Raw genomic sequence first — 15,549 nt, 5'->3', positions numbered from 1 at the left:
GGTGCCATTGAGTGTTCTGACCCATAGCGACCCTATGCACTGCAGAATTAAGCCCTGCCCGGTCCTGTGCCATCCTCACAATTGTTATATTTGAGCCCATCGTTCTGGGCACTGTGTCAATCCATCTTGTTGAGGATCACTCTTTTTTTGTTGCCCCTCTACTATTCCAAGCAGGATGTCCTTTCCCAGAGACTGATCCCTCCTTTGGCTAGGCTTTCCAAAGTAAAGGAGATGAAGTATCAACATCTCACGCCCAGGCGGCATTCTGGCTGTACTCTTCAAAGAAAGAATTGTTTCTTTTGTTGGTAGTCCATGGGACTTTGAATATTCTTTACTGGCTCCATAATTCAAATGCATCCATTCTTCTTTGGTCTTCCTTATTCAATGTCCAACTTTCACATGCAAATGAGGAGTTTCAGATGATGTAAGATATGAAAATAATAATCTATAACTTATCAAGTGTTCGTGAGGGAGGGCGGGTGGGAAGAAATGGGGAGCTGATATCAGGGGATCACGTGGGGAGGGAATGCTTTGAAAATGATGATGGCGGCATATGTGCAAATGTGCTTGACACACTGGATGAATGTATGGATTGTGATAAGAGATGTAAGAGGCCCCAATAAAAGTATTAAAAAAAAGAAGAAAGAAATGCCATGGCTTGGGCCAGGTACACCAGTCATCAAAGAAACATCTCTGCTTTTCAAAACTTTAAAGAAGTCTTTACATCACATTTATTCCATGCAATGCACCGCTTGATGCTTTAATTGCTACTTTCATGAGCATTGATTATAGATCTGGGCAAGGATGATATCCTGGACAACTTCAATCTTTTTTTCCACTTATAGTGATGCGACCTATTGGTCCAGTTGTGAGGATTTTGTTTTCTGTACTTTAAGTTGTAATACATATCGAAGGTTTCCATCCTTGATCATAAGCAAGTGCATCAAGTGGTCCTTACTTTCAGCAAGCGAGATTGGGTCATCTGCATATCGAAGGGTAATGAGCCTCCAATTTGGAGCCTTGTTCTTCTTTATATAATCTAGTTTCTCTGATGATTTGCTCAGCATGTACATTGAGCAAGGACGGTGAAACAATACAAGTCTGCCACATACTTTTCTTAAATTTCAAACTGCAATATTCCCTTATTTTGTGTGAACCACTGTCTCTTAGTCTATGTATAAGTTCTATATTTGCACAATGAAGTGTTCTAGAATTCCCATGTTTTTTCAAGGCTATCCATATTTTGTTAAAATCCACATAGTCAAATGCTCTTGCATAGTCAAGGAAACATAGTTTAACATGTTTCTAGTAATTTCTGCTTTTAGCCAAGATCCATCTAATATTAACAATGATGTCCTTCATTGCATGACCTCTTTTGAATCCTGCTTAAATTTCTGCCAGTTCCTTGTCTATGTACTACTGCAACCATTGAGAAGATTATCTTTGTTAAAACTTAACAGACATATGATGCTAATGACATTGTTCAACATTTTTCACATTATATTGGGTCATATTTCTTTGGAATGAATTCAAGTATTAATCTCTTCTATTGGCTTAGATAACTGTCTTCCCAAATTTCTTGGCACAGAGGCTATGCATGACAGTGAAAGCGCAAAATCCATTTCAAGAATTCCCTGTGGATTAAGCATAGTGAATCTAGTTTTGATTACTTTCTTTCTTTTGAATGGAAGGCGTCCTGTGTGTTTATTGTTGTTGTTTGTGGGTTTATCCATTTTGTATGTTTTTCTCTATATGAAATCCAGGATAAGTAAATATATGGAGATAGAAACTAGATTAATAGTCTTAGGGCTATGGCAGGAGAAGTTTAGGGGGAAATGGAATGCTAATCATTTTGAGTGCAAGAAAAAAGAAAATGTTCTAAAATGCGGTGATCATTGCACAACTCTTGTGAATATATTTAAACCATTGGTTGTATTGTATGTGAATTACATGAGAAAATTTAAATGTTTACACATTTAAAACAAAAACAAATTTCTTGGCATAGATAAGTGAGTACTTCTAACATTGCACCTGTTTTTTTTTGAAGCATCTCAATTAATACTCCATCAATTCCATTAATTCAATTGGTTTTTTGCCATTGCTCTAGGGGCAACTTTGAATTTTTCCTTCAGTGCCATCAGTTCCTGATCATATGCTACCTTCTGAAATGGTTGCCTATTGACTATTCTTTATAGTATAGTGATTGAGATAGTTATTGTGCCAGCCTGGCTGATAAACACAGGTGGGATTGACTGAAGGGCAGAGAGATAAATGGCTTGGTGAGCCTTGCCTTTCTTGACTCTCACTCTGTGATTATCAGACCAGTGTGCGGCTGCCTTGCTTGTTCTGTGCCTCAATTTAAAGGCTACACTGCCTGTGGGACGCTTAGCCTGTGGACTGTGTCGCTGTGAGTTGAGGTCCCTTTAAGACTTCTCTGGAGCTGGGGACTGGTGGTTGGTGACCTGCCTTGTGATTGGCTGCTGTGCTGACGTAGCCTAGTTCTCTCTACAAATAGAGGAAGATCTGGCATCAAACAGAGACTTGAAGGACTGCTAGTCTCTCAACTTTCTCTCACGGATGTGAGTTACACTAAGCCATTTGTAGTGCTTTCTAATTTAACTGTTTATTTCTTGTATTATATATTTATCTGTATATGATTTAACAGTTCATTTCTCGTTATATATCTAATTATCTTTATAAATAAATGTATTAAATTATCAGGAATTTGGTTTTATCTCTCTAGAGAACCCTGTCTAACACAGTGGTTCTGTGTATTCCTTTCACCCTTTTTTTGCTGATTCCTCTATTGTTCAATATTTTGCCCATCGAAGCCTTTGATATTGGAATTCAAGGCTGGAATTACTTCGGTTCTTTCCGCTTTAGTAATGTCTAGTGTGCTCTTTCCTTGTGGTTTTCTAACTCAAGATCTGTGCACATTTTGCTGTAATACTGTACTTTGTCTTCTCAAGCCTTCCTTTCGAACAGAGGATAACTGCTGGATGAACCCCTCGGCACCAGTTTGCTGTTACTGTGTGGCAAACTACCGGAAAACTTAAGTGTTTTAAAGCCGAAGCTATTTACTACAGCTTATGACTCTTTAAGTCATCCAGAACTTCTGCTAATCTGGGCTAGGGTTTCCAGTTCTGGGATGTAGTCACTCATGCAATAGTCAGGGGTTAGGATTGCCAACAGCTGCAAGATGGAAGACGGCCTCTATGGGTGTAGATTGGTTCTGCCTCATGTCAGCTCTCATCCTCTTAAAGGTTAGTTTGGGCTTGTTCAAATGGCAACTAGGATCACCAGTGGCATGAATAAACAGTTTCTTGAGGCCTAAATAGATATTTGGCAAACATTTTCTGCAAGGGTCCAGATGGTAAATACGTTGCTGTACAGCTTTGCTTGCTTTACAGTTGTACCAAGTCAACCTTGCAGTTGTTGCCAAAAAAAAGCATCTATAGCTATATCATAATATGCCAATCATTGAGTATGGCTTTGTTATAATAAAACTTTATTTGAAAAAACACAAACACAAAAACAACAAAGTATCAGGCCATGTTTGGCCTTTGACCTATAGTTTGCTGACCCCTGACCTAGACTTAAAATTAGAACAACTTCTCTTTCCATCCTAATTTTGGCAAACAGTCTACTGTGATCCGAACAAATCAAAAAGAAGTCAAGGAAAGATAAAGAAAAGTTACAGAAAAAGTGAAAATCAGACAATAGAAGAAATGTATAAATAAATTAAAATATATCAGTAAATGTGAAGGGAATCATCTATCAATTTAAGGCTATAATGCCTAAATTGTTAAAACTGCAAAGAGGTATTCAAAAATCCATCATTCCTGTAGGGAATTTTAGCTCATTTCTCTCAGTAAGTGATTGCGCTTGTGGAGTGCAGCAGAAGCTGTGCACATCGCACATTCCTGACATTTTAATCCTAGGCCCATACATATCTCATACAAGGTGGATCATAGCAGCATTGCATAAAAAACAAAACAAGGAAAACCAATATATCACTCGAAAGGAGAACATGTAAAAAATAAAGAAAAAGACCAGTATTAGAATTGAAGGGGATGTGAAGGAGTACCAGCTACAAGGATAAATATCAGGAATTGATAGTGGAGTGCACAGAGCACATTATGAAGAGCACTAATAGTCCGATTCTCATTACCTAATGTTCAAAAGCTTGCAAAACTGAGCAATAGCATGCTAGAAATAAATGCATATGTGTATGCATTAAATTTGTAAGCTAGGAGAAAGAATGGAGTGGAAGAAGCAGATCTTCTCTGAAGGGAGATATACATTCATACTAGCTATTGCCAATATTAAGGTATGTCTGCTGGCTTAGTGGGTTATGCATTGAGCTATCAACTACAAGGTTAGTAGTTTGAAGCCATCAGCCAACTGCCCCATGGGAGAAAGTTGGCTTATTCTACTCCCATAAAGATTTATCCTTTAGAAGCCCACAGGGGCACTTCGGCTCTCTCTTACAGAGTCACTATGATGCAGAATTGACTTGATGGCAGTGAGTCTGGTTTTGTAATTCCCAATATGAGGAGCTCTGGTGGTAAAGTGGCTTAAGTGATGGGCTGCTAACCTGAAGGTCAGTGTTTCAAATTCACCACTGCACTGTAGGGAAAAAATGAGCAATATGCTTCTGTAGTGATGTGCAACTTCGGAAATGCTTGGGAGCCATTCTCCTGTGTCCTGTTGGCTCATGATGAGTCACAATAAACTCTATGACAGTTTTGTGAGTGTGTGTGTGTGTGTGTGTATTTATTCCAAATATAAAAGAGCCTTGTGGCGTAGTGGTTAAGAACTCAGCTGTCAACTGAAAGGTCAGCAGTTGCAATTTGCAACCACCACCCCCAGAGGAAAAAGGTGTGGCCGTGGGCTTCTGTAACGATTACAGTGTTGAAAACCCTATGGGGCCTTGTGTTCGGTGCTAGAGTTGCTGTGAGTCAGAAGTACCTAGACTGTAATAGGTTTGTTTGAGTTTATAAGCCAAATAGGTTTCTTTGATTTTTCCAACCGTTGCTTAGTTTACATATGTGCCTGGCAAGCTTGGTCTCATCTTGTTTGAGAGTGGAAGGGAAAAAATCATACAGCCTCTGACAGATGAAGCTATAGATTACCACCTATAAAAATTTTCCTTTTACCTTAAAGTTGGATTATTTAAAAAGTGGATGGTGTAGCTTACTCTTCTAAACACAAAATGTAACTGCCATTTTAAAATTATTTCTATAGACAAGATTTATAATCATAATTTGCTTATAAATTTTTTATTTTAAAAATATGAAGAACATAACATTCTCTAATTCAACATTTTTTCATGTGTACAATCCAAGTAATCCAAATACATCAGTCATGTAGTTCAACCATCACCAGTATTGATTCTAAGTTTTATATTTTCATAAATGTGCATTTAGAACATTTTTATCACTTAAAAGAATTTTTAAACTAAAGTCTTCAGATCATGTGTATGGCTGTTTAATCCACCAAATACATGGTACCATTAAGTGCACCTACAAACCCTGTATCCTTCAGGAGAGAAAAATGAGTCTTGGGCACTCTAGCCCTAACTTTATTATCTATGTGGAAACCTTAAACTTATTGATCTTTGCTGGATGGGAAGGGAAAGAGAGAGGTCCCATCTCTCAACCAAGCCTTTCCCTGGAGATGTGGTTTGCAGGGGGAATATGTTCCTTGTTTGCTAAACAGAGGGGCAAGGATGCTGGTGCTGAGAGATGACTGACCTCTTATAGAAATTGGGACAGAACCATATGCACCACTTCTGACCTTGCTCTCTCTAGTCTAACAAGTGCCCACTCAGCATTGAACCTTCAGTCTTGACCTTTAGCCTCATCCATGCTTGCCTGGGGGTCTTGAAGGCAGAATTGAATTTCCATGGCTTCACTTCTCAGTACACCCTAGCACAGGGGGTTTTATGTGTTCTTTAATGTTTCCTGCCATAGGATATGTAAGGACTTCACTCTGCCTGACCCAGCTTCACCCTGGCCAGGTGGACATTCTGCAATCCCTGAAAGAGAGGTTTATAGAGTTAAATTTTTATTTGCTCACAAATAAAATACTAGCTGTATGACCAAAATAACTCCATCAAAACCAAACTCGCTGCCAATAAGTTGATTCTGACTCATCATAGGGTTGCTGAGGCTGTAAGTCTTTTCAAGAACAGATAACCTTGTCTTTCTCCCACCTGGAGAGTGGTGGGTTCGAACCGTGAACCTTGAAGTTAACTGTCCAACATTTACTCTGCAGTGCCATGAGAGTTCCTTTAGCTCTATGACCAGGGACATATTATTATGAATGTCTCAGGCCTTTGATTTCCTCCTTGAAAAGTGAATATAATAAAAAACACCAACTTTGGAGGTTGGCTTGAGGATTAAACTAGTTAAAAAGTGTAAAGAAATTAGGACTTCTTGAAAATATGGTGGAGCCCTAGTGGCACAGTAGTTATAGTTGCACTAACTAACCACATCCCAAGTCACCAGCTGCTCTGATGGAGAAAGGCAAAGTTTTCTACTTAAAAGATTCTTTAAGAGTTATAGTCTCAGAAACTCACAGGACAGTTCTACCCTATCCCAGAAGGTCACTATGAGTCAGCATCGACTCAATGGCTATGAGGGGAGAATGTGGAAAGCACTCAGCAATACTGTTATCACTAATAAGGGTTTGGACCCTGGAGCTGCAGAAGCAATTCACTAATTCCAAGTAGAGAGTAGAAGAGACGTTTATTAGAAGGTAGCACCGGTGGGCGATCAACAGCAACACAAGCTGTCCTGATGGACTCCCACTTGTGCTCAAAGATTGTTTACTTTTTATCTGGAATTTCCATTTTGGAAGAGTCAATACACATGTTTTACATTAACTCATTTTTACAATAAACGTGGATACAAGAGCAAGCAGACAGAACAAGAAAGAACTACAGAATCACTGTCATCGAGTCAGTTCTAATTCATTAGGCCAGGATGTCTCTATCAAATGACCAGAGAGCAGGAATTAGCAATCCTTAGACTGATTCTCAGAATTCTCTGGAAGCTCTTTCAGAATACATTATGTTTGCCTCTGAGGAATGCAGCAACTTATAAAAACTTCATAGAAGCTGGAGTGAGAAGCAAGACAAACCTGGTGTAAGTTAGACTATCTAGAAACCAGGTGTAAACCTAGCCTACAATCATGTTGGCGATTCTTACTGTTGTGCTTTAATCAGGGCTTCAGACTGGTTTGAACTTATTCAATCGTGGCTAGTGCAGCAAAATTGGAATGGACTCAAATTTTTAAACTGTAGGTATAATGGAATGGAGAAAGTTACAAGCTGAAATCCTAGAATAAAAGACTCAGATAAGGCATAAGAAAACCTTTCAGGAACCTTATGCTTGTATTATTTCTGAGATCGCAGAGAATAACATGCATTCCGAAGAACATGTTTGGCCACAATCTCTGAGCTGGGCACCATTGTTTCTGACTGGGTTGATCAAGAGATTTGGTTGCTCTACAATCAGCATGGTGCCTTTGTTTGCTCAGGGGAGATGAGGTTTCCATCAGGGTGTCAACCCACAAATCTTCTTGTTCTAAAGGGGATTCTCTATCTAAGCACTAAGTACAAACTTTAAGAGAGTCCTGGACTGATAAGTACCAGCCACCCTGCAGGGTGAGGCTGTGTGCTCCCATAAAGATGCACAGACTCCATAACCCTGCACAGATTTACTATGAATCAGAATGGACTCTCTAGCAATGGGGTTCTTGGTACAATTAACGGTAAAGCAGCAGTCCTCAAACTTTTGTTCATTCTCTAACCTTAAAATTTATGTAAGAATTTTTGTTTTCCTGAGTCATATCTGTTGATGGTGTCTTAGTGGAAACACTAACCTAACACTCCGTTGGATGGTCAAACAAAAGATTGTATTGAAGGAATATTTGCATTTCACCAAATGGAGGAGACAGAGCACCTTAAGAGAAGAGGCACCAGTGTGGGAGGAATAATCAGCTTTCATTTGGTAAAGCAAACAAAGGGAGTTAGAAATGTAGGGGGGAAGGGAGAAACATTAAAGAAATTGACAGGTCACAAAGCTTTTCAACAACAATTTTAGCAAGACATTAATTCTTTATATCCTGATATCACTTGACTTACACAACAATTCCAAAGCGTACAATGGAAATACTTTGATGTGCGGTTATCTTGGGATTGAATGTAGCTCTGGCTAATTCCAGAGCTAATTCCAGAGCCCTTGAAATGGAAAATTGATTCATTTGGTAAAGGAGAAGAGAGTGTTGAACCAATTCTAGCCTGACTGTAGGGAAGTGACGAATCTTCAGATAACCTCACCTGGCGATTTGAGGAGTCATTAGGATGGCTTAACAATGAGATAGTGTGTCTTTTCTTCTTTGTTATTAGAATAAAAGCACTTTAACAAGAAAAAATGCTGAAAGACTTTCTTTAGAAAGGTGGAAGCGAAAATATTCATTTTAAATGGAGTTTCAGTTTGTCTGACGTCACTATTTCAGATAGGATCGCTGTTGTTGTTAGGTGCCATCGAATCCCTCCTGATGTATAGTGACTCCATGTACAAGAGAACGAAACTCTCTCTGGCTCTGTGCCACCCTCACAGTCACTGTCACGTTCAAGCCCATTGTTGCAGCCACCATGTTAATCCGTCGTGTTGAGGGTCTTCCTCGTTTTCACTGCCCCTCCCCTGTACCAAACATGATGTTCTTTTCTAGGGATTGGTCTCTCATGATAACCTGTCCAACGTACAGGAGATGAAGTCTTGCCAATCTTGTTCCTAAAGAGCATTCTGACTGTACCTCACTTAAGGCAGATTTGTTTGTTATTTTTGCAGTGCATGGTACTTTCAATAATCCTCTCCAGCACCATAATTCAAATGCATTCATTCTCTTTCTGGTTTCCATATGCAATATCCACCTTTCAGAGGCATACCAGGGAATTGAAAATACCATGGCTTAGTTCCTTGAGTTGCAATATCTAAAGATTCCATGTGCAAAATATTGAACCATGCAAGAAGCATAAAAGGGACATAGAAAGAAAACATGGGGTCATTATACCAAAAAGAACTAGTTGACATTCAACCATTTCAGGAGGCAGCATATGAGCAAGGACCAATGGCACTGAAGGAAAAACTCCAAACTTCCCTGAGGTTTTAACAAGGCTCCAGGATTTGACAGAATATCCATGGAAGTGTTCCAACAGGGTGATGGGGCACAGAAAGCCTTCCGCAGTTTATGCCAAGAAAGATGGAAGACTCGATCACCTGCCTAGAAGAAATGCATGTTGATACCCATTCCAAAGAAAGGTGACCCAACTGAAGGCTCAATTTACAGAACAATATCATTGGTATCAAATGCAAATAAACTGTTGCTGAAGATCGTTCAACAACATTGAAGCAGTACATTGACAGAGAGCTGCTAGTGGTTCAGGAGAAGATTTGAAACAAGGGATATCATAGTTGATGTCAGATGGATTTGGCTGAATGCAGAGAATCCCAGTAAGATGTTACTTGCGTTTTATTGACAATGCAACCACATTGATTGTGCGGATCATAACACTGAAGAATGGGAGTTCTAGAACATGTCATTGTGCTCATGAGGAACCTGTATGTGGATCAAGAGACAGCTGTGTGAACAGAACAAGGGAATAGTGTATGGCATAAAGTCAAGAAAGTAGTGTGTAAAGTTTTATCCTCTCATTATACTTATTCAATCGTATGTGGAGCAAATAACCAGAGAATTTTGACTATATGAAAAAGAATGTGGCCTCGGGATTGGAAGAAGGCTTATTAACAACCGGCAATATGCGGATGACACAGCCTTGCTGAAAGCGAGGTGAACTTGAAGCATTTGCTGATGAAGATCAAAGCCGTCAGTATGGATTCCAATTCAATGTAAGGAAGATCCAAATCCTCACAACTGGAGCAATAGGTACCATCATGATCAATGGAGAAAAGGTTGAAGCTGTCAAGGCTTTTGTTTTGCTTGGACTCACAATGAATGCACAGGGAAGCTACAATCGAGAGATCAAAAGATGTGTTGTATTGGGTACATCTGTCACACAAGAAGAGTATTCAAGAGCCAGGATGTTACTTTGAGGACTAAGGTGTGCCTGACCCAAGCCACGGTATTCTCTATTGCTTCATATACATGTGAACGTTGGACATCGAATAAGGAAGACAGTCGGTGAACAGATGCAGTTGAATTGTGGTGCTGGAGGAGAATAGTGACAGTATCATGGACTACTAAAAGGACAAACAGATCTGTATTGGAAAAAATATGGCCAGAGTGTTCCTTAGAAGCAAAGGTGGCAAGACTTCATCTTACATATTTTGGGCATATTTTCAGAAGAGACCAGTCCCTGGAGAAGGACATCCTGTTTGGTAAAGTGGAGGGGCGGTGAAAAAGAGGAAGGCCCCTGGATGAGATGGATTGACACAATGGCTGCATCACAGGGCTCAGGCATTGGAACAACTGTGAGATGGCTCTGGCCATGCAGTGTTTTGTTCACTCGTGCATACAGTTGCTATAGATTGAAGCGGAGTTGATGGTACCTAACAACAACACTATACTATCCTGGTCCAAGTCGTATGATATGAAACTCACCTTATCTGTTAAGTACCCTTCGAAATGCACTCATCCCAATTTCCATAGCCCTTGAGAGTGTGTATCTATACCTAACAACTAGAATGATCCTTTCAAACCACACAATGAAAAAAAGTAAACGTCTGCTTAACACTTTCAATGGTTTCTAATTATTTTGAGAGTCAAGAGCTGAACTCTGAATCAAGTCCTAAAAGGCCAACATGATCTATATCCCATTTCTTTCTTTCATTTAACCTCAACAAACACATTGCTGTTCTTCAAACACATCAACTTTACTTAGGTGTGCACTTGCTGTCCCCTCTGACAGAAATGCTATTCCTCTAAGTGAATCATTGTCTTGCTTCCTTCAGATTTTACTTCAAATGTGACCTTCCTCATCCAAACTTTGTTAGAGAGATCTTATTATCCATCCTGTCCATCTTATTATCAACCATAGTAACTATATTTATAGCATATTAGTGCTTCTTCATATCATTCTTAGTGCTTCTCAACATCTAACACGCTGTGGGTATATTGGCTCATATCTTACCTCCTCATAAGAATGTATATTCTGTCAACACAGGGATTTCACGTGCTTGCTACAATATTCTCTGTGCCAAAACCAAACCATGCCTGCTACTGTTACATTGATTCCTACTCACGTTGGCTCTGTACGTGTCAGAGCAGCACTGCATTTCAGTCAGCTATTGTTTCAGACTGCCAGCATGTCAGGGCGACTCACTGTGACCTATGTGTATTGGCTGTAACCCTTATTGAAGCAGTTCACCAGACATGTCTGTGAAGTTTAGAACCACCAACTTTTGGGTTTGCAACTGGTGCAAACTGATTATACAACTCCACCCAGGTAAGTAGCGGCACTGACATTTTTATTTTATAAATGAATAATTGAATAAATTTGAGCACTGAAACTTAGTTTCTTTTTCCTTGGCAACAGGAAAAGCAAACCTTATGTCATCATTTTGCAGCATTAGAATACCAGAAGTGTCATTTCCTCCCTCCAAGACTGGGTCAGGATTATTCTATGGTGGCATTTGCTACTTCGTATGGAATAGTTTGCTTCCTTATCTGTTTAACTGAGAATTAAGCCTGTTCAAAGAGTGTTGGTGGCACAATGGTAGCAGTGCTGGGCAACTAACAGAAAGGTAAGTAAAAGACCTGGTGAATTTCTCCCGAAAGTCTAGCCACCCTATACAATAGACCTGCTCTGTCCTACGAGATGGCTATCAGTGTTTCTCATTGGCAGCACACAACAACAAACGTCTTGTTCAGGAGTGCCTGGGAGGAACAAACAGAGTAGTCACTCTCTTGAATACTAACTGAAAGGTGGACTATTTGAATCTGGGGAGAAGCACTGTGGTAACAAAGCCTAGTCTAATTCCAATAGGTCACAGAGTCTTTGAAAACACACAGAGAAGTTATACTCTATCACATGGGTACCCATGATTTGAAATCAACTCAGGGGCAAAAACCAACAAAACATGTTTTATTTACTTCATATTCCATGTGCCTAACTCAGTTCCTTACCACACATCCACAACTCAAATCAGAGTTTGAAAAATGAATGCAAGAATGAATACTATAGAAACCATGGTTTTAAAAAGGGAACCCACGAGCCTATGATGTATATTCAGAGATGTAGAAGAAGGGAAGTCTGTCTTCTTTCAAAATACACCCCAAACTGGGAAAATGAATTAAGGCAGAGAACATCAATGATAGCAGCAGTCACACTTCCATTTTGGGGGGTGGTGAAGAAAAACAAGCAAACATATCTAGTAGCTGGACATTATTTCTGACTTCTCCCAGCCAACGTAGAGCACCCACCATACACTAATGGTAGCAACTCTGCCTTTTGGGAACAAATCATATTTCAGATCCTTTAGATTTTATTGGTGTAAATACACACACACACACACATATACACAAAATAAACCCCAAAGCAAAATGTCTTGCTTAGTATATTTTTCCCCTAATTAAAAAAAAAAAGTCATTTTATTGAGAGCTCTTACAATGCTTATTACAATCCATCCATCAATTGTATGAGGCATGCTTGTACATATGTTGCTATCATTCCTTTCTAGACAGTTACTTTCTATTGAGCTCTTGGTATCAGATCCTCCTTTTCCTCCCCCCTCCCCTTCGTGATCCCTTGATAGATTATAAATTATCATTGTCATGTCTCTCACGGACCACTGTCTCCCTTCCCCCATGGTTTCCGTTGTTCTTTCCCCTGGAGGGGTGTGTGTGGTTGTGTGCGGGCTAGTTTCCCCTTCTTCCCCTCCTCTCCCCCCTTCACCCTTCCCATCTGGTATCTCTTTTCCCATTCCTGCTCCTGTCTTTCCCCCAATTGACTGAGCTGGTGAGCTTCCACGTTCCCGCTTCAAGCTGTACAAATGGACGCTGTGAGCATTCTTTACTGAGGAAACACAGGCCGGGTTCAACACAGTTCATTCCCTCTTAGTGAGAAGGGATGATCAAGTTCCTTAGACAAAAGTTCCTAGCCAATTAAACTCTTATTTGCTTGTATTCCTAGAAAAGGAACCTATTCTGAAACAGAAATTATGCAAATCCAGAAGAGCAAGTGCAAGTTTGGACCTTGAAATTTAGGAGGCATGTGACCGCGCTGAAATTCCATTTCTGAGCCTCCATGTCTGCATCTGAAAAGCGGGAGCCATCGAGCAGCCTCCACGGAGCCGCCGGACGCATGGCCGAGAGCGACTGGGACACTGTGACCGTGCTACGCAAGAAGGACCCCACGGCCGCCCAAGCCAACTCCAAGCAGGCCCTCCTGGCAGCACAGAGACAGGGGAGAATTGGAGACGTCCAAGCAATGGGCCGCTGGTCAGAAGCAGCAGCACTCTGTCACCAAGAACACCGCCACGCTGGCCCGCGTGACCCTGGAAGTGGGCAAGGTCGTCCAGCAGGGCCAACCGAGCAAGGAGCTCACGCAGAAGGACTTGGCCACCAAAATCAACGAGAAGCCCCAAGTCGTCACCGACTATGAGAGCCGGCGGGCCATCCCCAACAACCAGGTTCTGGGCAAGACTGAAAGGGCCATTGGCCTCAAGTTGCGGGCCAAGGACATGGGGACACCCATTGAGAAGGGCCCAAGGGCGAAGTGACTCAAAGCCTCGAATCCGGTGTCCACTGCTCCTGTCCGGGGGTTCCCGACCGACGGGCTTCGTGTCCCTTCACTGGCCAGTTGCTCTGGACCCCAGGCCACCGGGGACCCCTCCCCCGCACCTGCCGTCTCAAACATCACCTCTCTCCCCAGAATCACTCAATTGCAGTGGCTCTGTGGACAGCGCCTTTTCTCGACTTGTTTTGCTTCTTTGTTGCAGGTGGTACATTGGTTCCTTGCTGCACAGGGAGCTTATGTCCAACAGAAGGTAAAATCCCCCAGTCCTGCATCACCGGCACCATTATTATGCAGGAGCCCCGTGCTGTGGCTTCAGCGTTAATCCATCTCCTTGAGCTTTGTCCTCTTTTTCGCTGACTTTCTACTTTAGCAAGCATGTTGTTCTTCTCCAGAGGAGACGGAGCTGTTCCCATAAAGGATCCCTTGTGCCCAATGATCATTTACTCACTTGAAGATGTAAATCAGATGGAATCTGTGAGGACTGGGTAGGGAAATCTCTGTGCAGCTGGTTGGTGTGATCCTCATGAAAGACCAGCACAGCGATGGAAGAAGTGAATTCTTGCTCTCACGATGGCTATTGAACGACTGCATGCCATTCAAGGTCCAGGTCTCAGGCCATCACTGCTTGGCCTGTTCTGATCTCTCGTCTGGAAATGAGGTCTTTGCCCACTGAAAACTCTACCTACGGCCCTTGTGCCTTGGAGAGAGCCTGGAAACAACTTGGGTCAGCAGCAGCTCTATGCGAAAATTCGGCCAGGGTTCCCGTTCTTGCCACATGTGGTCAACCCGCATGGTCTGATCGGGAAACATGGCCTCAATATGTGCCATCAGTGTTTCCATCAGTACACGCGAAGGACATGGGCTTCATCAAGCTGGACTAAGTGATCTTTGAATGGACTATCCAAGATAGCTACCCAACAGAAGAAACAATGCCCACTGTTTGTACATAAAATTAAAAAATTCAAGTCTGAAAACAAAACAAAACAACTCTACCTATGTTTTCTCTTGTAGCCCCGAGAATTTCCTCTTTCCATTTGGATCATTTGGACAAGTGTTGTTCACTCTTCGTGTAGGGACAGGTACTGTTTGGCTCTCATTGCCTTCCTGGAGAATTCAGTGCAGCTGTTTGACTAATATGAAATAGGAAAAAGTTTGGGAAGAGCCCTGGTGGTGCAAGGCTTCTAACCGCAAGTCCAGCAGTTCAAAACTACCAATGTTTCTGCGGGAGAAAGATGGGGCTTTCTACTCCTGTAGAGTTACAGTCTCACAAACTGACAGAGGCAGTTCTACTCTGACCTGTAGGGTCGCTAAGAGTCAAAATCGATCCCATTTTTACATTTTAAGAATGTAAAACTTTTGTTTTAATTCTCAAGACCTAAATGTTGCTTTCTCATATGCACAAACTTATTTGATGCAGCTGAAGCAAGTCATTTATAGAGATGCCCTCTGATGTGGTAAATGGAAGTTGGGAGATAATTTTTACCACTCAGTTACTAAGGACCCTTGAGAGACAATATCTCACTTCTCATTCCTCCCTTGGTATAATTAGAACTGAAAATGTCCTCAAAGTTCACTTGATCCATGGCCTGAGACACAGAGGAAGAGGAGGGACTTGTGTAAATTGACTTCTTATTGGGTGATGAAGTCAGAGCTGGGGACTGCTTCCTACCCCTAATCTCTGTGCTAGAAGGGCAACTAGTTGCTATCTCAGAGGGGGTTGATGAGGAAGAAGGTGGACATTCGGGAAGACTCTTGGGAAATGCAGATATTCTTCATGTTGA

The 15,549-nt window shown here is 41.3% G+C and overlaps 1 protein-coding gene across 1 annotated transcript; it reads left to right on the top strand.

Annotated features, from left to right (window-relative positions):
- The first annotated feature begins 13,333 nt into the window (after positions 1-13,333).
- On the top strand, positions 13,334-13,751 carry LOC101663126 (endothelial differentiation-related factor 1-like). Its single transcript, XM_013007162.1, is given in 2 exon segments — positions 13,334-13,437; positions 13,439-13,751. Coding segments are annotated over 2 exon segments (417 nt in total).
- The last annotated feature ends 1,798 nt before the right edge of the window (positions 13,752-15,549 follow it).

This window comes from Echinops telfairi, unplaced genomic scaffold (assembly GCF_000313985.2).
Source record: "Echinops telfairi isolate 266 unplaced genomic scaffold, ASM31398v2 ScPeMD7_17;HRSCAF=63, whole genome shotgun sequence".
NCBI classification, from domain to species: Eukaryota; Metazoa; Chordata; class Mammalia; order Afrosoricida; family Tenrecidae; genus Echinops; species Echinops telfairi.
Note: the sequence above shows the minus strand (reverse complement) of the source record. Positions and strands in the feature narration are given on the sequence as shown.